General features: G+C 49.5%; 1 protein-coding gene across 2 annotated transcripts in view; it reads left to right on the top strand.

The window, feature by feature from the left end:
• The window catches only part of SPTB (spectrin beta, erythrocytic), a 124,099-nt gene that overhangs the window by 49,518 nt on the left and 47,651 nt on the right, over positions 1–26,930 (top strand). Inside the window, exons 1-6 of one of the 2 annotated variants that reach the window (XM_030855218.2) lie at positions 3,290–3,524; positions 5,899–6,097; positions 23,652–23,803; positions 25,075–25,248; positions 26,229–26,320; positions 26,712–26,792. In XM_030855218.2, the coding sequence (XP_030711078.2) occupies positions 5,950–6,097; positions 23,652–23,803; positions 25,075–25,248; positions 26,229–26,320; positions 26,712–26,792 (647 nt within the window). In that variant the 5' untranslated portion in view covers positions 3,290–3,524; positions 5,899–5,949. Of the gene's footprint in view, positions 1–3,289; positions 3,525–5,898; positions 6,098–23,651; positions 23,804–25,074; positions 25,249–26,228; positions 26,321–26,711; positions 26,793–26,930 lie in introns of those variants that run through there. The other variant, XM_060294911.1, reaches the window with a different exon arrangement.

The following is a 26,930-nucleotide window of genomic DNA, read 5'->3' as shown; positions in this document are numbered from 1 at the left end:
GTCCGGATATATGCCCAGGAGTGGGATTGCTGGATCATATGGCAACTCTATTTTTAGTATTTTGAGGAACTTCCATACTGTTCTCCATAGTGGCTGCACCAATTTACATTCCCAGCAGCAGTGTAGGAAGATTCCCTTTTCTCCACACGCTCTCCAGCATTTGTTATTTGTAGACTTTTTAATGATGGCCATTCTGACTGGTGTGAGGTGATACCTCACTGTAGTTTTGATTTGCATTTCTCTAATAATTAGTGATGTTGAGCAGCTTTGCATGCGCCTGTTGGCCATCTGTATGTCTTCTTTGGAGAAATGTCTATTTAGGTCTTTTGTCCATTTTTTGACTGGGTTGTTTGTTTTTTTGTTGTTGAGTTGTATGAGCTGTTTGTATATTTTGAAAATTAAGTCCTTGTCAGTTGCATCATTTGCAAATATCTTCTCCCAGTTCATAGGTATTTCAGCCTATTCTTGACCACTTCGAATGTTGAGGCCACACTACCTCCCTGTGCAGTTTTCATCAGAGAAGAGAGGGGTAACTGTGGGTGTTCTAGAAAAGTCTTCTTGGAAGAACAGAAATTGGGCATTCAGCTTTTCAATTCAACTATCGTAGAATTACTACTTATTTTGGGGGAGGAGGCCAGGGACTATCTTGAAAGAAATGAGTCAGGAGGGATAAGAAGTAGGACTGGGTTGTAATAGCTTTCTGTATGTGTAGCTATGGAGCCCAAGAATCCCAATAGAAGATAATCTTTGAAAATTACATATATTAAGACGACCATCTCTCCCCTCTCCTTTAATCATTCCCAGTGGACATTTGTGTCTGTGTTGGACGTGATGTGCTGATAGGTGGTGTTAAGATAGAGGGCTGATGGGCCAATCCCTGTATCAGAGCTGAGCAGCACCTGTTCCCCATTCAAATCCCTGTAAGAACTGTCGGGGCCATGATCCCTCCCCTCCTCCCCTATCCAAGCAGCTGCAGCATGACCGAAGCCATTTCTTAGTAGTAGATTTTTCCATGATGAGGGCAGACGAGTTGTGACATGTGGGCCTGAAGTCCCTGCCTGGTGACAGAAACTGGAGCAGAAGGATTAAAATGACCAAACAGCAGTGGACTAGAATGACCAGGATGTTGCAAATGTACGGGCATCCTTGATGGTGGCAACCATGGATAGGAATCTTGAGACTTTAAGAACCCCCAAACCGCACCCTCCTAATGATGGACTGGAAGCCAGGCTGGGTCAGAGTGGGAATGGTAGAGTGTGGGGAAGCAGAGTGTGCTCTGGGGAGAGGCAGCAGCTTGGCCCAGGCACTGCTGGTGATGTCCATCTGCTGGAAAGTTCACCCACAGGTGGTATGCTTGCCCGGGCCTCATTGTCACCCTATGGTCCTGAAGCTCCCCTACTCTGCTGTGCTGGGAGCCGTGTGCTCAGTCTTAGCCGTAATGAAACTGAGCCGTAATTTCTAGGTGGAGACGTCTGCTAGACGGATGGAGGTGCCAGGCTGGAGACGGGGGATGGGGAGGAAGTTGGGGCTGGCTGTAGATATAGAGTACCCTGCGCTGGGCAGCTCACTGGTTCTCCTGATGTTTTAGTGAGTGTTTAACTATTCTTTAAGGTGTCTGTGAATATGCAATGAGATTATGATCAAAGGGAGTAGAAGAACGTTCTGTTTTGGTAAAAGTATTGGCAGAAAATTTCCAGGGAAACTTTAGGATTTAATCTTTTGACCTGGGTTGCCATAGTAGCAAAACATGTTAAAAGCAGGTTTGGGGTAGCATAAAGGGGCAGAACAAAATAGGAAGCAAGTGAGGGGGTCAAACCTTACAACTAAAGAGAAAATAAAGATAAAGAATGTCTAAATTCTCGGTTTAAGGAAGACTGTATTTAAGCTATTGCAGTAGCCTGCACCGGTGACCCTGCTAAGGAAACACAGCATCAGCCTGTATTCCCCCCATTTCTCACTCCTGGACTTTGTTGCTGCTCACGTTTGTGTGGTACAGGAAAGAGGGGATAGGGTTGGGAGGGAAAGAAAAGAACATCCATCCTCTGCTGCTCAGCGCTATGGGAAGGGCTGAAGTGAGCTCTACCTAGGACTCTGGCAGCACCCTGCAGGCGGGGAAAGGAGCTGCCGCGGCGGCCACCTCCTGGGTTCCTACCCGCCCTGGGAATTAACTGAGCATAGCACGTGGGCTTGAAATTCCGAGGCCTAACACCTGATCTCAGAAGCAGACGGGGCCCTGGGCACATGAGCGAAGGGCAGAGCTGTGGGTTGCATCAGTGATGTTGTGAAATCCATTTCCCAGGCAGGCGCTCCTTCTGCAAGTGAGTGCGCTGTGCGATCACATGAGCTCTTCAGTACTGAGCTGTGGGCAAGTCTTCTAGGCACCCATCCCACTCAAAGTGTAACCTGGGGTCAGGGGGCGGCAGAAGCTCGCCGTGTGAGGCTGAGCCTCGGACTGTGCTTTTGGAGACGGGCCTGCCCCGCTGCTGAACAGGCAGGCTGACGGACAGGGAAGGTGGGCTCTCCTGGGCGCGGAGTCCCACAGACCACAGAAGATCCGCCTGCAGTCTGACGAGGGTCTGGTGGGTTGCGAGAAGGGCTTCTAGGGGGCTTCAGGGCGAACTGGGGAGTAAATGGACATGGAACTTCTTCTTATACCTTTTTTCCTGGGTGGGCTGGCAGGGAAGAGAGGTGCAATTTGGGGCCTATTTTTAGCCATGGAATTGCTGTCTGTCATACTCATGGAGGGCCAGTCTGGCTGCATAGATGACTTATATCCTTAAAGACGTGACTGAATCACCTTGGCTCCAAGTTCCCCTCCGATATCAACTTAAATGTCATTTCCATGAACCCCCCCATTTGGTTAGGTGTCCCCACCGTGTGTCCCCAGCCTATGCTGTTCTTTTCAGTCATGGTGGTTTCTTTATTGCCATGCCTTTGAAGGGCCATTGTGACAATTATGGGTGACCCTGGGTTGAATTTGGTTTTAGGCATATTTTGTTTTGTTTTATTTTCCTGGAATAACCATCTGTAGCTTTCCTGTTTTCTTATTTTCTTCTCTTCTGCCTCTCACACCTGATTCTCCCCTTGCCTCTGAGCACACTGGCCCAGCCCCCAGCCCCTTGGCCCTGATGGGATGCCATCTGGGCAGGCTGCTGGGGTGGGCATGGCTGGGGGAGGAGGCAGGAGGAAGAGGGCCTCTCTTTAGTTTCTGAATCTCTTTCCTTGGTGTTTGTCTTCAGGGACCTGACCCTTCTAAAAAAAAGAAAGAAAAAACACCTAGCGTTGTGTGTTTAGACGCGCACGTGTGTTTTTTTCACGTTCCGGCAGAGCCGCTGCCCGGCTGCAGCCTCCTCCGAGCTGCAGTCGCAGGCGGCACGGGCGTTTTTAAGCAGGGTGACTTGCTGTCGAGTGGCTGCTCTTCTGCTCCCGGGGCCATCAGTCTTGTCTTGAACGTCCGGTCCTGCTGGTCTGCCCGCTCAGGCTCATCTTTCTGGGGCAGACTTATTTACGGAGCCGCGGCAAAGGTAATCTCACTCCCTGGGCCCCGCGGCCTGGGCCCCTCTCAGCCACGCTTAAAAATAGCCTGAGACGAGAAGGAGAGCCAGGGTCTGGTTACCTCCTGCACGCACGATCCGATCTCACCTCGCCGTCTGCATCTGGCAGCTCGGCCCTGCTCAGGGGCCAGCGGTCAGCCTGTCAGCCCCTCCCCACTCGCAGCTCCAAGCTGGTGGTGGTTTCCCTTAAGGGAAGTAGGGAAGGGCGTGGTGGAGGGAGGAGGGCCCTCCCAGCCACCTCCGCGGGGGCCAACCGAGTGGGACATCTCAGCCCTGGAAGCAGCGCGTCTGTGCAAGACGACAGGCTGTCAGAAGGGACGAGGGTGTGCTGGGTCCCAGGCCTGGAATCACGCGGATACCCGGTGGGGTGATGGCTGGCTCCCCTGCCTTCCCCCACCCCGTCCCCTGCCTGCCGCATGAGTAGCAAACACCTTGGCCAAGCCCTGGAAGCCGGGGAGTGCCCTCTGACCCCGTGTGCCATGTTCGTTCCCCACCTGCTTTCGTAAAGTGGCCTCTTCCCAGTCTGGCCTCTTCCCGGCCGCAGCAGTCATTCCCGAGATGACCTTGGGGAGGCCTCATCCTAGGAGGCCTTGGTTTCCTCCCTTATGCAGATAGGGTGGATAATTCTGGCTCCTCCTGTCTTACCACAAAGGCCTGCGGTGGGATTGATTCATCAGATGGGGGGAAAAGAGCCTGAAGTGATTCAGTCTGAAAAATAAGGGCTCTGCGGCTGCAGTCACGCTTGGATTGGTGAACTGGCTTCCCTTCTTCCTCAAGCGTGTGCTGCTTGGGTGGTGAGTGTGTGTGCTGGACTGAGTGCGTGTGTGACGTGCGTGTGTATGCACGCGCTCCGGGAGAGAGTGGCTTACCTCACAGCTCACTCGCTGTCGACACTTGTCATTTGTCTGCCTCACAGCCTCCCCTACTCCCACCCCTTTTGTTCTCTTGGATAGGAAGGCTCTAGGCTCCCTGTTTTGTGTCACAGACTTGATCTTGGAGTCCTGTAAGCTCCCTGGGGAGAGCACTGAAGGGCAGGTACGGGGGAGGAAGTTAAGACTGAAGGGAAGCCGGTCTTTTTCCAAAGGCCCAGGACATTGAGGACCCAGCCCGGCCTCTCTAGCCTCCTGTCCCGCTTTTCTCTCTGACCTCGCCCTCACCTCCAGTTATATCGTAAGGTTCCTAAGTTTCGCCACGCCCTTTCTTACCTTCAGAACAGTGCACCTGCTCGTTATTCCTTTTGTTTGGACCCGTTCCTTTCCACCTATCCCTTTATGGGATGCCTCCAAGCTTCCTCTAGGAATCCGCTCAAACTCTCCTTCCCCGGATACCCAGCCTCTAGCACGAGTCCCTCACGCGCCCTCATCCTTTCCTAGTTGTGGCACCTTGTTGTAACTGCTTCTTCAATCCTCTGTCTTGCTGCCAGAGTAGAAGCTCCACGAGGACAGGGCCCTTCCTGTCTCACTCATAATTGCCTGGCACAGTGCCTGCCGACTCGTAGGGACTGGGCGCATCTTTGACATAATCATGAATGAATGAGCCTCGTGAATGAGTGACAGGCAAGTGAGGAACCCAGTGCTCCCGATGCCCATGTTCACGGCACAGATGAACACACACAGCTCCGCTGTTGGTGGGCTCCCCTCACCACCGCACACCACCATCGTGCCTGGGACGCAACAGGAGAGCTTGTCCAAGCACCTGGGCGCGCTTCAGAGAAGGCCAAACCAAGGGTCCGGCTTTCTGAATGTTTGCTGCAGGGAAAGAACTCGGAGGGCTCTTGGGCAGCCCCTGGGAGGAGTTAACTTTCCCCAGTGCAGCTGCAGGGGCTGGTGGCACCAGTGGCATCTTAAAGCTCATGCTCTCCTCTCTCCCCACTGATTCATGTTTGAGTCAACTCCCAGCTTCTCCCCTCTCCTGCCCTGTCCCCGTCTCCCCGCCAGGTTGGGTCCTGGCCCCAGTCCACAGGATGGAGCTGCTATTCCCAGCTCGTCCATGCCAGCCTCTGACTCCCAGGAGAGCCAGCCCCCTCGGTGGCCGCGGCAGCGGGTTTGGAGGCAGCGGGCCTGCCTGCGACTGACGTCTCCACCTGCTGGCTGTCCTGACCCTTGCTGCGTGCAGCTCTCCGTCCCCGCCGCCACTGCCGCCGTTACCATTGCTGCTTCTGCTGCTGCATTATTTTATACCTGACAACCTGGAGACCCTGGGTAGGAAGCATGGCCAGGCAGAGGGCACCGTGTGCTGCTCCCGCAGGATATACTCCTGTTGGACGCTCCAAATAAGTTTCCCCTGAGACAATGTCCAAGGGGGTGGGCACTAACCCTCTGACTATGTTGCTGTCCGCCCCCAGGGACCCTTCCATGAAGACTGAGGCAGGCATAGCTGCTGAGAGCCTGCTGACATGACATCGGCCACGGAGGTTGAAAACGTGGGCAACCAGCCACCGTACAGCCGGATCAATGCCCGCTGGGATGCCCCGGACGATGAGCTGGATAATGACAACAGCTCAGCCAGGCTCTTTGAGAGGTCCCGGATCAAGGCCTTGGCAGGTACTCTTCGGGGCCGTGGCGGTTAGGGGAGCCGCTCGCCTAATCCCGAGGTTCACTGCCCTTCCCGCCTGTGGTGAATCCTCTGTGTGCGTTGGCGTGAGCCCTAGCAGGGCGGTGATGGAGACGTGGCTGCGTGGCTCAGAGGCCAGGGCCCCTCGGGAGGGAGCACAGATCAGGCAGCCTCTCTTCCCACATGTCCCCCACTTCCTCCCAGGTGTGAGGTGCTGCAGGTGGACCGTTGGCCTCAACCTCTGTCCTGAATGACCTGTGTCCAAAGTCAGAAGTGAAAGAAGGTCTGGGCGAAGGAGTGTGTGAGGGGCGGGACAGCCGGGCAGGGGTGCGTGGACCTCATTATGGACCTCGATCCCCTGCCTGGTCCTGGATAGAGGAACTGTCATCATCTTCTCTGTGGCCCCGAAAGGAAAGGGTGATTCGATAGGAAACTGAGAACAGATAACGTCTTCCCCACACTGCCTCAGAAAGGAGGATTTTCTGGACGAAACCTCTTATCAAACTGGAATTAGATTTTTTTTTTAATAAATTTATTTATTTTTGGCTGCATTGGGTCTTCGTTGCTGTGCGCGGGCTTCTCACTACGGTGGCTTCTCTCGTGGAGCGCAGGATCAGTAGTTGTGGCGCAAGGGCTTAGTTGCTCCACGGCACGTGGGATCTTCCCGGAGCAGGGTTCGAACCCATGTCCCCTGCAATGGCAGGCGGATTCTTAACCATTGCGCCACTAGGGAAGTCCCTGGAATTAGATTTTTACTTAGCAGGTTCATAATAGATTTGTGTGTGTGTGTCTGAGAGAGAGAGGGAGAAAGAAAGAGAGAGAGGGAGAGAGAGAGGGAATCTTTAATCTCTAGTGGAAATGGCTTCTCCTCCCCCTGCTGGCTGAGATCTGATTCTTGGGATTTTTCCCCCCTCCAACCCCTGTGACCATTGCCTCCATGGAGCCCTGCCCAGGGTAGCTATGTTCTGACCCTAAGTCCTTGACCAATAAAGAGAGTTTGGGTTACATGGGGTGGTGTATGGGTCAGATCAGACTCACATCCCCCATCATCGATTGTTCCATCTTCCGCCTTGTTTGAAGGGCACAGCCTTCCCATAAGCACTCTCTGGGCTGATTCTCCCACTGCCCCTCGCTCATGGCCCTCTCTGAGGTTCCTTGTGGCCCTCTCTGAGGTTCCTTCCACCTTCTCTCCCTCCACTCTGTTCCCAGGTGCCTGGGTCTCCAACTGACCTTGAGTCATGAGCTGGGCCCCTCTGAGGCCATGATGACATTTCACCTCAGGAGTGTCTGGGTTTCCCATCCCTGTAAAAGGGATGGGATAGCTCATTCCCTTGTCACGGTGGAGAATCTTTTCAGGTCTCAGCCGTCACCCTTTTGGTCCTTGCTCTTTGCAGGAAACTCCCTTTCTTCTTCCTTCATCTCCTCCTCACCATCCCTTACCCCACAAAATCCTTCCTTGGTTTTCCTAGGGGATGTATACTGGCACCAACCCCAGTGTAATTTTAACCTCTTTAAATAACCAAACTTGGAACCCTTGCCTTTGCCAGTCTGGTGACCTTCTTTGTGTCTCATGCTGGCTGGGTCTGGCTGCAGTGACCCTGGGATACAGCTGGAGGGAGAGCGGTACTGTGTTCCGTAAAGTTTGCCAAAGAACAGCTTGAGGAGTGGGGCTGTCTTTCGTGTTTCACGGGTAACCTGTTTTTTAAGAAATCGAGGTAAATTCCATTTTAACAATTATCAGTCACGTTCCTACTATGTGTAAAGCTAAACCCCTACCCAGACATGAATGTGGAGAGGAGGGGAGCAGAGAGTTGGATTCAACATAGTATGCGTCCCTGAGGAGTTTATGATCTATTAGGGAAGTGAACAATGTTCATCATTAATTAGCATGAGTAGAATTAGAGAAGAACTATGGGAAAGACACATAATTAAATAGCAATGAGAGAACAAAGGGGGAGATGCCGGGAGCATCAGGGACTTGTCTATGGAAGAGGTGGCCCTGGGGCCGGGGATTGAAGGGTGTGTGTGGTTCTAACAGGCCAATGGGCTAAGAGTTGGTCCAGTTGGCGGGTCTGTGTGGTAGCCTGGCCTGAGTGATGCGCAGCCTGGGAAACTGGTAGAACTGGGTTGAGCAGGAAAGGGCCCTCTATCAGCCTTGCCTATTCCTCACTACGAGTGTGCATCTCATCTATCAAAGCATCTGAAAGCCCCCCAGAAGGAGAGGAACCGCAGAGTGTAGAGCTGCATGCCTGGACCTTAGTCATTTAGAACATCTGGCTAACAAGTAAACATGCAAGTTTGGGGTCCATTCAGGATTTTTTAAAACAAAGAAAACCCTAACCAGTTTACTGAATTTCCTCTCCTGAGAGCCCACTCTGAGTGACCTGTGGGAGAAACTAAAGCTTTGAGAAGGTCCAAAGTAGAGTGGTTGGGTAGGCAGAGCAGAGAAAGGGAGCGTCAGTCTCCCACACCCACCTCCCCACTGGTTTTAACTTCTTGACGTTTTTCTCTTCAGTGCCGTCTTTGGGGCTGACTTGGCAGTCTAGGCGGGGTCAGCCTTTCCAAAGAGGCTTAGGAAGCAGAGGCTGCCTTTGGTCCCTATTATTCCAGCGTGCTCTGAGGCCACTCCCCCGCTCCCAGGAGTACTACGGCAAGGAAGGCGTGCAGCCCTGTATTTCTTAAAAGATGGCGGTGATCTGCTTTGTACGTATACATGGCAGCGTTGGAGATGTTGGCCTGGTCTTTCCCATCTCAAATCGAAGGTCCTGGGATGAGGAGGAAAATGTCACAAGACCCAGATTGAGGTCCTGGTTCCACTGCTAATGCTACTGCCATGGAGGACAGTTCAGTCAATCTCCTGGGTTTTTCTTTTTATAAATTTATTTTATTTATTTTATTTTTGGCTGCGTTGGGTCTTCGTTGCTGAATGCGGACTTTCTCTAGTTGCTGCAAGCCGGGGCTACTCTTCATTGCGGTGCGCGGGCTTCTCATTGCGGTGGCTTCTCTTGTTGGGAGCACTGGCTCTAGGCACGCGGGCTTCAGTAGTTGTGGCTCACGGGCTCTAGAGCACAGGCTCAGTAGTTGTGGCTCACGGGCTTAGTTGTTCCGCGGCATGTGGGATCTTCCCGGACCAGGGCTCGAACCCGTGTCCCCTGCATTGGCAGGTGGATTCTTAACCACTGTGCCACCAGGGAAGCCCCCGATCTCCTGTTTTACGCAATGAAGACAGTAGTATTTTCCCAAGGTCGTTGTGAAGATCAAGTAAGATAAGGTTTATGAAAGTTATTTTATTAATAATATACTAGGTGAATGTTAGTATTTATAGGAAATCTCCTTAAGAATAGTATCTTTCTTTTTGTTTTCTTTCTTTTTTTTTTTTTTTTGGCCTTGCAGCTTGTGGGATCTCAGTCCCCCCACCAGGGATCGAACCTGGGCCCTTGGCTGTGGAAGCGCTGAGTCCTAACCACTGGACCGCCAGGGAACTCCCAGGAATAGTATCTTTCTGTCCCTTCTCTTCTCCCAACTTCAGATATTCGAGTTCATCAGCTCAGTCAATGTCCCAGTTACCTTGGCCTGTTCCAGGGACAGTTTCTTCCCTCTTAACCCCCACCCTCCTTCATCTTAGAAGGCTTGGGTTGGAAAAAAGAGCCAGGGACCAGCGGAATTAGGCTAATGCTTGCCCTTCGAGCTCTTGGCTTGGTCCCCAGGGACCCAGGGGCCATGGGGATGAAGCCCGCTGCTGTGCAGATCTTTCTCCAAAGGCATCCAGCCTAGACCCCAGGTGTGTGTCTGCCATCAGCTGAGTGACAGGAAGGCACAAGAAACCAGAGGACGGTGAGGCCCTGTGAGATGCTTTTCCTAGTGTGGCAGCTCTTCCTGGTCCCTCTCTGCTTAGTGACCTGTGGTTAGAGGACTTGCATTAGGTTAGCTGGACTCCATCTATTCTGCCTCTTAAGTCATCTTCCTCTCAGCTCCAAAGGAAGCACTCCCTATTCAGCCTTTCAGACCATTCACGGCTCTTCCGCCCAGGGCCGAAATAAACAAGCCATCTGGTTATTCTGCCTGGAAACTGCCACATTGGTATACAAATACCTGACTCCTCTCCAGAATGAATTACTCTGGGTTCAAAACTGGATCAGCCTGACTAAAGTGAAAGGGGAGGTGGGTAAGAAGACACTGCAGGAGGCTCCTGGATGGGGATGGATTGGACCTTGGCATGCCAAGGGGAGGGTTGGGGGCCCAGCAGGAATATTCGCAGGTAGGTCCCTGGGCAGATGTTGCGCTCAGTGTCAGCCTCTAAAGCTGACAACGCTTCCTGAGGTTCAGCGGTGGCTAAGTCCTGAGGCTTCTTCCTGAACGGGAGGCCATTCTCTGCTTTGATGACTGCCTCTGGCCCCTCTTACTTTTCAGACTTGCTTTGAAAGTTAGAGGAAGGGGAGCAGCTGGAAAGCCCAAGTTCCTATCCCTCCAAGAGGTTCCAGCCTTCGCGTTTCAGTAAAAAAGAAAAGCTCCCAGTGTCTCCTCGAGCCATCCTCATCGTCACTCACCCCGTTTCCTGTCCTTCACACTGGGCGCCATTAGGCAAACATTTGTGGGTCTGAATGAGGGATGAAGCACTGCAGGCTGCGGGGAGTTTTCGGCCAGAACGCCTGCCCTTCGTGCCCTCTTTCCTCATCCCAGAGGAGGCCTCTGCCTGCACGCACCCTCGCACCTGTTGTGTACCCCTGTGATCTGGGTGAGGATGCTGCCTCGGGGCAGATGTGGCCGCACTGGGCGGGGATGGTGGGGGGGGCGGTTGGAGGAAGGCAACAGAAAGATGCCCTGAAAAGAGAAACCTTGTGCACTAGCCTCCATCGCACATCCCCTGCCTGCCTTATGCACGCACACAGCTCAGCCTCCCCGCAACCCAAGTGCCGCCCGCTGTGTGATTTCCAGCTCACTGATGCAGAGGCATCTGGAAGGTTGCAGTGCAGAGAGCAGGCTGGGGCCTCCTGAGGAGGCTGTGAGGAGGGGAGGACCCGACACGCCCTTTCTCCCCCTTTTTGGCTCATTGAACAATTACTAAGGGACAGACGACACAGAGCCTCCCTTTTAAGACAAAATGCACGAAATTATGTAGCCCACTCTGCTTGTGCCTTTAAATCAGAATCCAAGTCATGTTTCAAACTAGAGACGTGCTTTCTTTCCACATTCTCTCTTTGTAGCCTTCTTACTAGAAATGAGGTGAGGCCAGAGGTGAGGTTGCTTTAGGACAATTCAGAGAACGCAACAGGCAGCGGGTGCACTGCAGGCCATGTCCCTGTACCCTGAAGCACAGGGTTGCTTCCACTCTGCACCTTGAATGTCTTCCAGACCCACTGTGCCCAGGCCCCGAGGTTAAGTTCTGCGACCGGCAGGTATTCCATCAGAGCTTTAGGACAGTGGTCCTCAGACCCTGGCACTCCCTGCCCACCAGCCTGGACCCTCTGGAAACTCCCCAGAGAGGGTGGCACGGGCTCCTTCCTGACTCTGGTGGCAAAAAGTGACGCTTAGTCTCACCCCACCTGCACCAGGATGACTCTGAGCCCAGGTGCCCCAGTTGTGTGAGAAGGGCTTTGTGTCCAAAGGGTGAATGATTTCTTTCAGAGAGCAGGATTCCATCACAGTTGTGCCAGGAGGGGTCAGCAGCCTGACCCCTGGCACAGGGGTGCTTCTTGGCAGCCTGTTAAGTTGACAGTTTCAAAAACAGCTGCTGGAGACCAAGGCATCAGGTGTGCATGGCCCAAATGTCTCTCTTAAGCTACCTGTGAGAACAAAGATGGTGTCATTAACGAGAAATTTTTTAAATGTTTTCTTCTCAGATTTCAAAACATGGAATGGAGTTCTATTTAAAGACTAGATATTGGGAAAATGTACTATTCACAGAAATATCTTTAATCATCAGCAATCATTTTAATGTGCTGTCAGAAGAAAAACATAATTGGCTCAGCAGCTCTTGGAGGTCAGCCACTGTGAGTTCTCCTTCTTCCCCTGAGACAGGCCACTGTGCAGAGAAACCTGCCAGTTACCTGTGTAGACCAACCTACGAGGGAGGCCAGTGTGCCACCTGCACCGTGTGGTCCGGGGCAGTTTCCCCTGCCCAGGACATAACACTTTCTCCCATTGTCCCCTCTTGATAAAAACTGTTCCTCCTCTTTGAGAATGCTTTGCAGAACCACAGCTGTTCCCCTGTTCTGGGTGACTGCTATCTATCATCGTGAAGATGCTTTATCAAATATTAATACACCGAGGTTAATAATGAGACTCTGTTCCCTCCCCATGCGGCGCAGTCTGAGTGAGCCATGTTAATAGCCTCCTCCATCTCTGGGACATTCCTATGGGCTGTCAGCTTCATTCCCAAGGGCAGGTTCTGATACCAGGCCTGGACTGTGCTTTTGGCTCCTGGGAGCAGCCAGCACTCCCTCCCTTCTCCCCCCATGGGGTCCCCCCTGCGTGCTGCTTGGCTGAAGAGATGCCAAGAATGTCATTTTCAGAGCATCTGTGGCAATTGTTCATTTTCCCTTTTTATCATGTCACTGAGACAGAATGACAGGGAGGCTGGTAGCAGCTTAGTCTCTGGGAGAATTTTGCCTCCGAACCCTTTGGCCTTCAGACTCTGGAAACTGGGTCAACCAGGGCACCTTGTTCTACAGTCTAGTGAGAAATAGATAATCACACATGTGTCTTCGTACATATAGACATGTATGTCATGACAAATGATGATAAATGCTATTAACTGGGAACTGTGCGTTTATAACATAACCCACAGCTTATAACTCACCCAAGGATGAGTAGGGGCTTGTTTTAGTGAGAGTGTGGACTGGTGGGTGGAGACAGGAGGGGCAGACAGGAGCCACATCACGGGGGCCTTAAAGGCCATGGGTATCTTGGCCATGCAGCGGGCAACTCTAAAGCGGTGGCTGAGGGGTTTAATGAGGGGATTATTTGCAAAGGAGTGGCAGAGTTGAAGGGTCAAAGGGTGGGAGCCTTTAGCAGGGAGAGCTATAGGCTCTCAGGACAGGGGCTGTGGCCTTTAGTAAAGGGCTGGGTGGATGGCACTGCTCCCAACCCATAAAAGTGCTCTTCACAAAGAAGTGACCTGATTATGTTTAGCTTTGAAAGATCACTCTGGCCTCAATGGGGAGAACAGGTTGTGGAGAGGCTGCACAGAAGTCCAGGAAAGAGAAGGTGGCAATGAGGGTCAGCTTGGTGGCCACAGGGAGCAGAAAGTGGTCCATCCCCACCACGTCATTCTTCTGTCCTCCTGCGGCTATCATGGAGTTTCCCCAGTGAGGTGACCTCGGCCAACTTACTTTTCTGCTCCTCCGGGCCTCAGTTTCCTCACATGTAACACTTGACGCGGGAGGTCTTCCCAGCTCGTAGCCTGGGAAGAAGCTCCCTTGAGGTAGCGCTGACCACACGCCTTTACCCTGAACCGAGGAGCTTCGGCTCCTGGCTTTGGGGAAGGGAATTGATCCTTTTCAGTAAATCAGTGGGTTCTCCAGAAATTCTCTCTGTTTATTAAAGGCTAGGCTGAGGCTGGGTTCCTGGACCATCTTGACTTCTGCAGCCTTGTGTTCTCAGCGAGGGTCATCTCTCCATGCAGCCGCCACCTGTGTGCGTGACAACAGTGCTTGGTGTTTATACAGCTGCTTAGTGTTCTAGGTGCTTTTAAACCAGATGATCTCACTGACCCTTCAGCCACTCTGAAGTAGCCACTCTGAAGTAGCCACTCTGAGAGTAGCCACTCTCAAGGTATAGCTCTCACCATCCCCTTTATAGATGAGGGAGGTCACATGGCAGGGAGTGCCAGGACAAGACTGGAATCCCGGGGTGTTAAAATCAGCCCTGTGCTGTTGAGGCTACAGCACTTGAGCTTTCTTGAATGTCCCTCAGACCTGCATGATCTCCCCCTCCACACCCCACCTGATACATCGGAATGGGAAAGTTTTGCTTTCACCAGCAGCCTCTAGAGCCTCTTTGATCAAAACCCTGAACTCATTTTTACTTCTGTCTTACAGCCTCCAAATGCTGTCACCTGCCCGGGCTAGCTGACCCTTGTTCCGTGATGCTGTCCAGATCAGCTCCTATCTTTTCATTTCCATAGTTCACATGTTAGTGGGGCCACGGCACCTCAAACAGACTTCTGCAGCCGCCTCCAAGCTGGTTTCCCGGGCTCCAGCCTCTCCCCTGTCCAACCCCATTTGTGCAGGGCACTTAGAATCTTTATCCTCCAACAAATTTTTAGTGAAATGTCACTTTATCTGGCTCTTCTTTTCCCAGAGTATAAAGTTCAGATTCCCTAGACTGTCCTTTGACTCCTTTGCTCTGATGCGTTAACTGCTTCTCTTTCTCACCCCCAAAACATGCACCCGCATACCTACATGCACACATGCACACACAAATACACATTTGCCAGTTTCCACCCGAGGCTTTGAACAAGACCCCCTCTCCTTCCCTGCCATTCTAAAACCATTATCATCTTCAAGCCCCAGATCAAAACTAGCCTTCTTCAAAAAAATTTTTTTAATTTAAACTGTTCTATGATAACTTCTCTTTTCCTATAATATATAAAAACTATTTTTTAAAAAACTAGGTGATTGCTTTTCTATCTTTAAACATTTTAATACACAAGAATATATATTTAGTGTAGAAAAGATTAGAAAAGCAGGTAAGAAAGAGAAAACTAGAAACACTGTTAATATCCCATATAGATATTGTAATGCCTATGGATATGTGACTGTGCATGTATATGTATAAATATTAACATTATCTATAATCTTAGAATGTTTTTCACTGAGCAATATATTATGCATATTTTTTTCATGTCTGTAAACGTGCAGATTATAATTTTCATGGCTGTATAGTCTTCCTCTGTATTAATGTACCCAGATCTAGTTAACCAGCATCTTAGGTTCAACTCTGATCGCTTTTAGAGTCAGTCTTGTGTGCTTCACTCTTACACATCAAAGAGTATGTATATATTCAAATATGCATTTGCGGATGTAGTAAGCATCTTAAAGTTCTCTCTTAGAATCAACCCTAGTTGGATCTTAAATCCTTATGGGCAGGAGAACTATGTTCTTGCTGTTCACAATACCAGTGTAATGAAAGTTGATTGGTTGAAAGAAAAATTCCTCTCCAGACTAAACAGGAAGAGTAGAGTTTGTGTCAGCATCATCAGTTATGATCTGTCCCTGAGGGTCTGCCCCGTGCTAGGCTTTATCATGGATTGGCATCTGTAGCATTGAGGTTTGTCACAAGTTCATGGGAGTGAAAGTATCCCTTGCTCAGGTTCCCTAAGCTCTTGGCTTCCTGACATGAGAAGGAGGGAAATCCCAAGTTGTAAACCTGCAAAGGGCTCAACATTAAATGCTTGTTTCCAGGCCCAGGCTAGTGGTCCATGGCCTCCCATGGTGCCTTTTCTCCCACTTGCCTTTCTGACCACCTAGCTTTACTGATAGCTGAAAGCCATGTGCTGGTAAAAATACAGACGTGCTCAAGAAGGATACCTATTTGATTTTCATCAGTCATTTATTCCTCGGGGTTTGAGTTTTATACCCTATTTTTCTTCATGACATCTGTCGTTTCTTACTATAAAAGTAATACATGTTCATTGCAGATATTTTAGTAAACATAGATAAGCAAAAAAATGTCACCCACAGTCTTAATACCCAGCTATAACATAGCCCAACATTAGCTTTTTTCTCTGCATCTATGCATATAGGTTTGCAATATTGGGTTCATATTATGCATGTGGTTTTATAATCTGAATTTTCCCTCAAAATGTATTATAATATCCTTTCTTGCCACTGAAAGGTCTTCTCCCACCTTCTTCATATATAGCCTGCTATTCTCTACTTTTGAGAGCAGATTTTTAACAGAGAAAAGAGGGAGAGGCATGAAACAGTCAAGGAATTTTACAGGAAGCCGTGGTGGGAATAAATAGATGGTCCTAGAACTGGGTGACTGTTTCCAAAGATAAGATATTTCAGCTTTACCATTTAGCTCAAGAACAGCCAATGGGTAAAAGGCTCTTATTTTTATAACAGCTCCACTGGGGACTTTTAATGACAAACTTCCAGGATGTCCATGACTTCAGGAAGTAGAGTAGGTACCAGAGTGGGCGGGGCCAGCAGCTACTGTGCTACTGGCAAGAATGGTGGAGGGAGGTTGAAGGAAGAACCAAGAGGAAGTCTGGAGGGGTGTAACATAAGAGAAGGAAAGAGCCTTGACCCTAAGGGGAGGTGTGCGCTTTGATACCCTTGTAGGGAATATTCTAGAGGGCAAGTCCTTAGAGTGGCTGTGTGGCCACAGTGGGGCAGAGTGTACCTCGCTGCCCTCAAGACCCACAGACCTCACTCCCAGGCTCTGTCCCAGGGTGGGGAGGGTGTCACAGGAGTGTTCTCAGCTCATACACCACCTTCTTCTCCCTCCCACCTCTCTCGTGGGCTCAGGTGGTTGACTATGTTTATGAATTTTGTCTGGTGAAAAGTCCCTGACGCAGGGGTGCACAAAGGAACTAAACTGTCTTGGAGAAGGGGGTGAGAAAAAGTTTAATATTTTCTTTAGAAAAAGAAAAGTGTGGGACTTCTCTGGCGGTCCAGTAGCTAGGACTCTGCGCTTCCACTGCAAGGAACCCAGATTCAATCCCCGGTCGGTCGGGGAACTAAGATCCCGCAAGCTGTGCAGCGCAGCCAAAAAAAAAAAAGATGATTGTTAATATATTTCCATGTGTTCTACAAACAGATAGAGCCTTGAAAACTGGCTCATTTTAAAAAAAGAAAAGAAAAGTGTATTTCTGTATTGAATAAGTAATATAGACACCCAGTAGGTAAAACTCAAAAGATACAAAAGGGCAAATAATAAGTTTCATTCCCATCTCAGTCCTCCAGACCCAGTTCTTTTCCCACAGCCAGTGTTACCAGTTTTTCATGTATCTTTCCAGGAATGTTTTATGCATATATTAGCAAATGGTCTATATTGTTTTCCTCAGCTTTTTTTTTTCACCATATATTGTCCCTTATTGTTCTTTTTTCCCCACCCAATGTATCTTTTTTTTTTTTTTTTGGCTGCATTGGGTCTTCGTTGCTGCGCGCGAGCTTTCTCTAGTTGTGGCAAGCGGGGGCTACTCTTTGTTGCGGTGTGTGGGCTTCTCATTGCAGTGGCTTCTCTTGTTGCATAGCACAGGCTCTAGGCCCATGGACTTCAGTAGTTGCAGCACGTGGGCTCAGTAGTTGTGGCTTGCAGGCTGTAGAGGACAGGCTCAGTAGTTGTGGCACACGGGCTTAGTTGCTCCACGGCATATGGGATTTTCCCGGACCAGGGCTCGACCCGTGTCCCCTGCATTCTTAACGACTGCGCCACCAGGAAAGTCCCCCCACCCAATGTATCTTGAAGATAGTTTTATATTAGTACACAAGTAGCCTTCTCATTCTTTTTACAGATATAGTATTCCATTGTATGGACATATAATTTTAATTTAACCAGTCCTCTATTGGTGGACATTTAGGCTGTTTCCAATCTCCTGCTATTTCCAAAAATGCAATGAATTAACTCGTATGTAGATCATTTTGTAAATGTATGTCTATCTGAAGGATAAATTCCTAGAAGTGGAATTACTGGGTCCAAAAATACGTATAGTTGTAATTCTGATCCGTCTTGCCAAATTGCCTTTTATACCCTCTCCAGCAACGTGTGAATGTTTTTTTCCCCTGCATCCTTGCCAATGTGGTATTTTATCACACTTTTGGATCTTTGTGCATCTGATAAATGAAACATAGTGTCTTGATGTACTTTCATTTCGCTTTTGGACCTTTAGTATCAAAATTTTAAAACATGCAAGAAAGTAGAGAAAAAGTACAAAGAATCATCACCTTGATTTAACTGTTAATATTTGGCCATATTTGCTTGTCCATTTTGGGGTAGAGATATTTTTAAAGTAAATTGAAGATTTATCATGACATTTTACTAGAATACTTAATTTATCAAAATACTTTAGTATGAATATCTGAATAACAAGAGCATTTCCCACCTAGCTATAATTCTGTTATTACACCTAATATAATTAAGAATTCCATAATACAATTTAATACCCACTTAATATTCAAATTTTCCCAGTTGTCTCAAAGATGTCTTTTATGATTAGTTTGTTCAAACTAATTAAGGACTGTATATTAAGTTTGTGTGTATGTGTATACTTGTAATTTGTACTTCTATTATAAATAGCTTGGACAACTTTTTATACATTTAAGAGACTTTTATAATTTTTTTCTATTAACTCTTTGTTCACATTCTTAGTCCATTTTGCTATTGGATTATTGGTCTTTTCCTCGTTAATCTGTACATGTTCTTTACCATACTAGGTAAGTTAGCCCTTTGTGATATGAGTTACAGATAATTTTCCTTGCTTGTTTGACTTTGCTTATGGTATTTTATCTCACACAGAACTTTTTTTGATGCAGTTGAACTTTCAATCTTTTATTTTATTTTATGGCTTTTGGATTTTGTTTCAGAGTTAGAAGGCCCTTCTCTACACTAACATTATAAAAAAACATTCTATCATGATTGATTTTGGTATTTTTATGGTTTTATTTTTTACATTTCTATTTTTGACCACAGTGAAATTTATCCTGGAGTGTGAGATATGAATTTAACTTAATTTTTGCTGGATGGTCATCTAGTTTTGTCAACACCCTGTACCCAATAATCCATCTTTCCCCTTCATATTTGACATGCCACCTTTATCAGATATTAAATGCCTATATATACTTGGGACTATTTCTCTTCCATTGATGTGTCTATATATTCATATGCTAGTACCACACAGTTTCATCATTATAACTTTTTACTATACTTTAATATTTGTTAGAAAAAACACCTGGGAACGTGGGTTACCCTTTATTACTCTTCTTTTCTGAAACTTTCCTAGCTATTTTATTTTATTTAATAAATTTACTTATTTTATTTATTTTTGGCTGTGTTGGGTCTTCGTTGCTGTGCACAGGCTTTCTCTAGTTGCAGCGAGTGGGGGCTACTCTTTGTTGTAGTGTGCGGGCTTTTCATTGCAGTGGCTTCTCTTGTTGTGGAGCATGGGCTCTAGGTGCGCAGGCTTCAGTAGTTGCAGCACGCAGGCTCAGTAGTTGTGGCGCACGGGCTTTTTGCTCTGTGGCATGTGGGATCTTCCCAGACCAGGGATCGAACCCATATTCCCTGCATTGGCAGGCAGATTCTCAACCACTGCGCCAGCAAGGAACCCTGTTTTTGTTTATTTTTATAATAAGTTTTCTAATCATTTGTCTAGTTTCCCCCAAAATTTAAATTATATAATATAAATATTTTAAAAATAATATTAAATATATAACTTTAGGGTAAATTGACATCTTTATGATATTGAGTTTTCCTATTCAAGAATTGAGTGTGAGTTTTCCAATTGTTCAAATCTTTGGTGCGCCTTGGGAGACTTTTTAGATTTATATGGATTTTACACAATTGTTTTAAAATTTAAGCTGAAATGTTTTGTCTTTTTATTATCATTGGGGGTTTTCCAAATTCCTATTTCAGGAAAGGATCCTGCCACCCCTTTAGTGTCTCCTTTTACCTCTAGGATTAAATCTAAACTTCTTAGCTTTTCCTTCAAGGCTTTCCACATCCGATATAAAAGCTATTTTCCACATGTTTTCTTCTTACCTGTAGCTAGTCAACAACCCCTGAACAAGCTCCATCCTTTTATGCATTCCATCTTGTGGCTCCTCTCCTTCCCCTTCTGCCTGTGCAAAGTAGTTTTCTTCACGAGCCCTGCCTTGAGTGTCCCAATTGGAAATGACCTCTCTCCTCTTTCACCCCTGACCATTTATTGTATGTGCCATTTATCTGGTAACTAATCCAATATTACCTTGCGACAGCCTTTGTATTATTAAATGAACTGCCCTTTATCTCTTGTGTGGTTGCAAAACTATTTGTGGGTCTGTGTCTCGTTTCCTCAACTAGATTGCGAGGCCCTTGGGGAGAGTGAGCCTGCCTCGTGCTCCCTGCAGCATCTGGGCCCTATAGGCAGTGACGATAGTAGCAGCAGTGATAACAGTGATAGTTAATGTTTACCTCAAGCTTTCTTTCTGTGTGCTGGCTACTGTTTTAAGCACTTTCCATGTACGAACTCATTAGTGGGTAAACACTTGAGTTTTGCTGGGTTTATCTGACCTTAAATTAAACCTTTGAAGGGGGGACATAAAAGAAAGGGCACTTGGTCACAATATCCAGACAGTGACTCTAGCTAGCTGGTCAGAGAGGAAGGGGAGTTTTGTAGGGAAGAAGGAGGCTGGCCACAGCCTAGGAAGGAAAGGGGAGAGGAACAGGCAGCAATGGAGAGGCCCCGAGCTTGATGGTTGCAGAGATGTGAGTATTTTCTGAGGTTCTGGTAGCTTTGATTCAGGCCGTGCTGGTGGACTTGCCCGCTTCCCCTTCACTGGCAGGGTTAGGGCTCTGGAAATAAGGCCTGGCCCATGGCAGGGCCTTGCTGAGGCCTCTTTTCCACGGCGGTTCCCTGCAGGATGGCCCAGGTCTCCTGGGGACAGCAGGCCCAATGCTCAGCTGCCTCCGTGGCCTGTCCACACAGTCCGGGCCTCCCGCCTCTCCTGCACTCAGAACGCTCCACTGAGTGCCTGCTGGGAGTGGATGCACTGAGCGAGCCGATGCAGAGCAGCCAGGGCTATGAGCTGATGGAAATTAATCCCCACCCCTGGGCCTTCCTCTCCTTATGACCGTCATGAGCCTCGCAGAACCTTTCCCCCGTCTCAACACTGCAGACTGTTTTAGGATACTGGGGTTCCTGGGCAATTGCACCCCAGCCTTCAAGTAAAATGCAGCCAGGAGGCCTCCTACCTGAGCTCTAAACCTGCAGCTCCAGCATTTGGGGGCCCAGGGAGCATTATTTGTGTGTTGAGAACTGGAGAGATCTAAGGGTGATTTACATCTGCACCGATGTGTGTGCCAGCCCGGCAGCCTAGAATTAAATTCCACGGCCCAGCTCTTCCTTACCCTTTGCTGAGCACAAATAAACAGGTCTCAGACCCACATAATGAACTCTTTAGATTCTTAAAGACAAGAAAAGGAGATGGGAAGAAAGGACTTTGACTTTTTGAGACACTTACCTCTAGAGGGGCAACAAATTTCAGCCCCTTAGACAAAGCTCCACCACCGGTTGGAAGGGTTAGCCTCTTACAGCACAGATCCGGTCTCTAGGGAGAGCGTCGTGGGACTGAGGCTGGCTCTGTTGAATCTAAACATGCTCCAGCATAAATGCAATTGCTTTCCGTCCAATATATCATCAGAACTTTAGTTACATTTTGCTGAAGCAGTCCTTGAAATCAGGGAAGTGGTCCAATAGAGTAAGGGGGCTTTTCCCCCTGAAACGTTGCCCAGAGGCCCAGAACAAACAAGTGGCATTTTAATTTTATATTTATTACAGATTTGTAGAGTCACTAGTAGTATTTTTGCTCTTCTTGGAAGTCTTATTTAGATGGCTTCCGTAGAATTCTTTTCATGTGACTCCAGCACTCATCATATTTATAACGGAGTTTGCGTCAAGGATGGGGGCGCCTTCGTGTCCTTGGCTGCCTCCCCCTCCTCCCAGAGCCTGGCACCTAACAGCTGTACAGTGAACAATTGCTGAATGAATGAATAAGCGAATAAAGGGTCTGAGTTCCTAACACCAAAATAGCCATGAAGTAGGAAGGAATTTGATGCTGTGAGCCTCAGAAACTGCCAGGCTTATACCCTCGAGGCCATGCTGGCTGGGCTCCTCTTTTTGTTGTTATTAAGTCAGACATTTAATAATTTAAGAAGCCAGCCCTTCCACAGTTTGGGCTCAGCTGAGCAGACGTTTAGCCTGTTCCCACGGCACCTACAGTTTCCCCTGGCTGGACAGCTCGGAGTCTGCCCTGGCTGTGACCAACCTGAACACACTCTCCCCAGGGACCCTCCATGGCCCCCCCCCCAGGGACCAGGCCCATGACCACATAGCCTGGTCATCTCCTGCCTAGAATCCTCCGCAAGGGTGCCCAGAAGCAGGTTGCCACAGACTGTTCACTAAAGCAAACTTCTCTTCCTGTTTCTATCTTTTCTGCCCCTCTTCTCTCTCTCTTTCACCCTGTCCCCATTCTTTCTGTTATCCCAGCCTCTGTCCTCTCTCCAGCATCTTGATCAAGCTTCCCAGCCCTAACCATATAGGTACCAGCATTTATTTTACAGTACCCTGTATATATTTTAACAGAGGTGTTAAAAGGTAGCCCAGGCCTTCCCTGGTGGCGCAGTGGTTGAGAGTCCGCCTGCTGATACAGGGGACACGGGTTCGTGCCCTGGTCCGGGAAGATCCCACATGCCGCGGAGCGGCTGCGCCCGTGAGCCTTGGCCGCTAAGCCTGCGCGTCCGGAGCCTGTGCTCCGCAACGGGAGAGGCCACAGCAGTGAGAGGCCCACGTACCACCAAAAAAAAAAAAAAAAAAGGTAGCCCACCCGAACTGGTACAGCCTGGGCTGGAAGCTTGGTTTGGTCTGAGGCTGATTTAGGCTGGGGGTGGCGTGTCAGCTTCCCGGGTCTGAAGATGGAAAATCCTGCCTGCCACTCTGCGGGAGCGAAGGAGAGCTTAGTGCCATGCACAGCCCCCAGCCCAAGCCCCCACTACCCTTCAGCCTACATGGATCACACATTCCACATGATCTCACTGTTTCCATGCGCATCTCTCTCCTCCACCTGCCAGCAGCTCCTTGAGGGCAGGCAGTTTGTTCTTTTATGTCTCAGTAGGCCTGGCGTAGGAGCTGAATAAACCTCCGCATGGTAAGCTACAGTGCAGCTCTGGAGACCTACTGTGTGCCAGACTCCAGGCCTTGGGGATCTAGAAGTGAACAAGACAGAGAGATTTTTCTGGGCTCAAGGAGCCTGCAGGCTTGCAGGAAAGACAGACTTTCAACTAATCTGAATATGAGGAGAGAGTAATGAGAAATGCAGATGCAGGGGTCGGGGCACACAAGGAGAGACAGAACCTAGGTGAGAGGTCACAAAAGCTTCCCGGAGAAGCACTGTTTCCACTGACTCCTAAAGGATGACTAAGAGTTAGGTGAATGGGGTGAGGGCTGGAGGGTCCGAGAGAGAGCATTCTAGGCAGAGGGAATATTTGTTGGATGGGTGGACGGGTGAACCTGGCATTGAATTCTGAGCTCGCTGGCCCAGTGGTCCAGGGCATTCAGGTGCGCACAGGGAAGCAGGTGACTGGACTAGGGGTGTCTTGATACCATGGTGGTGGAAGTTACCTCTTCATTGCCCCAGTCATGGCACGTGGACCTGTGAAGCCAAAAGGCTACACTCTGGTCAGAGATGCTCCTCAGAAGGGGATGGAATAGATACATTGACCTCCTCTGCCAGGGATGGGGCAACTCTGGGGTTAAGGTGAAAAACCTTCAGCCCCATGTCACATTGCAAATGGACCCTGCCAACCTCAGGCACCTCACCCAAGGCTCTTCTCCCCACCCAGATGAGCGGGAAGTCGTTCAGAAGAAAACCTTCACAAAATGGGTGAACTCGCACCTGGCGCGCGTGTCCTGCCGCATCACTGACCTCTACAAGGACCTGCGGGATGGGAGGATGCTTATCAGGCTGTTGGAAGTGCTCTCTGGAGAGATGCTGGTAAAGCCCCTTTCCCCAGGCCCAGTGGCTGGTGCTCTGTCCCCTCTTCAGGACAGACATGGTCTGGGGGCCTCTCCAGTTCTCATGGCCTTCCAGGGTTTCTCCCTATTCTTTTGGGAGGTTTCAGTACTAGTGACGTGAGGTGTCCGTGTGGCTGACTGGGTTCTCTGAACGTGTTCATCTAAATATGTCCCAGCATAAATGCCTGGCTTTCCATCTAATATATCATCAAAACATTTGTTAATTTTGCTGAAGCATTTCAGAATTTCTTGCCTCCTTCTGGCCACTCCCACCCCTTCATGCTCCTCCCAGAAGCCATGCAGAGGTCTTGACTGTCTCCTCTTGGCACCTGGTTATCTGTGACTGGCCTGCAGTGGGCCCACCCTCAGCCTCCTTGCGCAGGCTAAGACATATCCCATTACCCAGCTGGAAAAATTTGCCTCCTTCTTGGAACGAGGAGGAAAGTGTGAAAGATATTTTCCTGTGTATCCATCACTCTAACAAGTGGAAGTTTATCACAGGCCCTCTTAGTTGTAACCCACCCGGTGGTAACGTTGCCCCTGCAGGAGAACCAGATCAAGACTCATGTTTTGCTCAGTTACTTCCATTATGACCTTGGGCCTATGAGGCAGGATCTTCTTTGCCTCATTTCCCCCATGTGTAAACCGATACCTGTACCTGAGGTAGTAGCCTAAGACCTCAGGGTTTGAATGAAAGGTACCACATTCATCAGTTGCCTTTTCAACTCCAGGCTGAAGTTAAAGAATGCCTCTTACCCCACTAGAGAGTTACCGCTAAGAAACCTTCAGATGATGCAGTTACTCATCAATGGTGGGCCCCTTGAGCTTTGGCCGAGGCCGTTTGGGGGTGGGGAGGGAGGAGGTTGGATGGCAAAATGGACCCATTATCAGTCACCACACTGAAAGCCACTCTTATCACCAATCAGCAATAAACAGTTCCTAGAACTGTGCCTAGCACATAGTAAGTGCTCAACGAACTACCTGTTGTGTTACTATATTTGAATGCCACTTATCACCCACTCAGAAGCCTTTGTTTAGACCCAGGAACAGTACTGATGCAGCCCACTTGCAGAGCTCTGGGTGCTCAAGAGAGGGAGCCTCTGAACTTTGCTGAAAGGATGGGGTTGAAAAGTGTCAGGGAGTGAGCATGGGAGTTGGAGTTTGGCATGGAGGGTGGTTGCTGATGACCGGAGCTGGTCCAGGCGTGACCATGAGGTTCTTCCATGCCCACGGGGCAATGCTGTCCCTCAGCCAAAGCCCACGAAGGGGAAGATGCGCATCCACTGCCTGGAGAATGTGGACAAGGCCCTGCAGTTCCTGAAGGAGCAGCGTGTGCACCTGGAGAACATGGGCTCCCACGACATCGTGGATGGCAACCACCGCCTGGTCCTGGGCCTCATCTGGACCATCATCCTCCGCTTCCAGGTGGGTTCCCGGGGGCCAGAGGGGGTGCAGGGAGCTTCCCTGGGCCAGACTGGGTTTGGGAATCTTAGAAAATGGTGAATAAGTGCGAGTGTTTGCACGTTCTGGGAGGCTAGAAGCCCGTCCTGTGGGACGATGCTTATAGGAAGGAGAAACCATCCTGTGCATCGCCAAGTTGCGGAAGCTCAGGATGAGCTGTTCAGTCCATAGCGTAGTCTTTTGAGAGAGAGGATAGAAATTAGTGGCTGGGCTGAGATCTGGCTGGAAGACCTACTTTCGTCCCCTTCCCCCCACATGTGTCACTTTTTGGTTTTTTAACTAGTTTGATTCAGAAATTGCAAGAGTGCAGAAGATCTGCTTTTATGTTTTTCACTCAGAAGCTTTTCTCTTCCCACCCTGAAATTCAAGGTCGCTTATTTGTAAGGAATTTAGAAAGCACGAGGGGAGGAAAGCAGAGCCTTCCACCTGCTGGTCTGGGGACAGAAAGAACCTAGTTGGAGGAGGGAAGGGCAGGGAGAAGGAAGATAACACACAACTCCCGGCCTGAAGATCTCACCCAAGTGGTCTTGGGTGTCCAATCTCACTCTCTGAGGGTGTGTACGCTGAAACGGTAATAACAGCAGAATTGGGGAGGATGAAAAGGCAAGAGGAGCTGCTATCATCAAAATACAGCACCTTCCAACATTCATGCCGTTCCATGGCCCAGGTGGTATCATACCTCCTGAGGAGGAATGAGGCCATCCTGCTGTTTATTCTTGGCCTCCCCTTAGAGTTTCAAGTTGGAGCGGTCTCCTCTGACGTGACCAAGGCAGGGAAACAGGCCTCCAGGACCCGGGGCCTCAGGCTGCGGGGCAGCTGCAGGGCTGGCGACCGGATGGACGGCTACGGAGGAGGAAGGACGGAGGAGGCCTTCCAGGGAGAGCAGGGAGGCGCTGGGTCAGATGCAAATCTAAGTCTTCCCTCTCTTGTTGCTGTGCCCACAGATTCAGGATATCGTTGTCCAGACTCAGGAAGGTCGTGAGACACGCTCAGCTAAGGATGCATTGCTGTTATGGTGTCAGATGAAGACGGCAGGGTATGCCCTGGGGACCAGCCACTACCATGTCCCTCACCACCCCCCGTGCCTCCCAAGCATTGCCGTCCCCAAGGGACATAGACGCCATCACCCAGAACTACATCCATTTGGATGTATTGATGCCCAGTCTATCCTGACCTGATTCTTACAGGCCCTGAATACAGGATTCTGTCCCCAGATTGCCTGGGTCAGACCGTGGGGTCTGTTGGGGGCGAGAGTCTCCTGGGCCCACCTGATGAGGGGGCCTCTTTGTGTGCCTTAACGGCTGCCTTCTTGTTGAAGGGGCTCAGGAAGGTCCACTCCTCTCCTGGGTGTTGGCCCTGGGTTCACACACTTGTAGGGACCCCAGAAGAATCTGTTTCTGAGCTCTGAATGCTTTTCTTGGATGCAGGTACCCCCATGTCAATGTCACCAACTTCACCTCCAGCTGGAAGGATGGCCTAGCCTTCAACGCCCTGATCCACAAGCACCGGTAAGAGGGGGAGCGGAGCGGGAACCCCTGTGGGAGCCAGGGAGCCCTGGGGGGATTGGGACACCTTGCACTTAACATGTAGGCGTCATAGGAATGGTACAGCCGTGGCGCCTTCTCCTCTCACCCTCGGCATCCTGC

The sequence above is a fragment of the Globicephala melas genome, chromosome 2 (assembly GCF_963455315.2).
Source record: "Globicephala melas chromosome 2, mGloMel1.2, whole genome shotgun sequence".
Taxonomy (NCBI): Eukaryota; Metazoa; Chordata; class Mammalia; order Artiodactyla; family Delphinidae; genus Globicephala; species Globicephala melas.
This window is presented reverse-complemented; position numbering and strand designations above follow the sequence as displayed.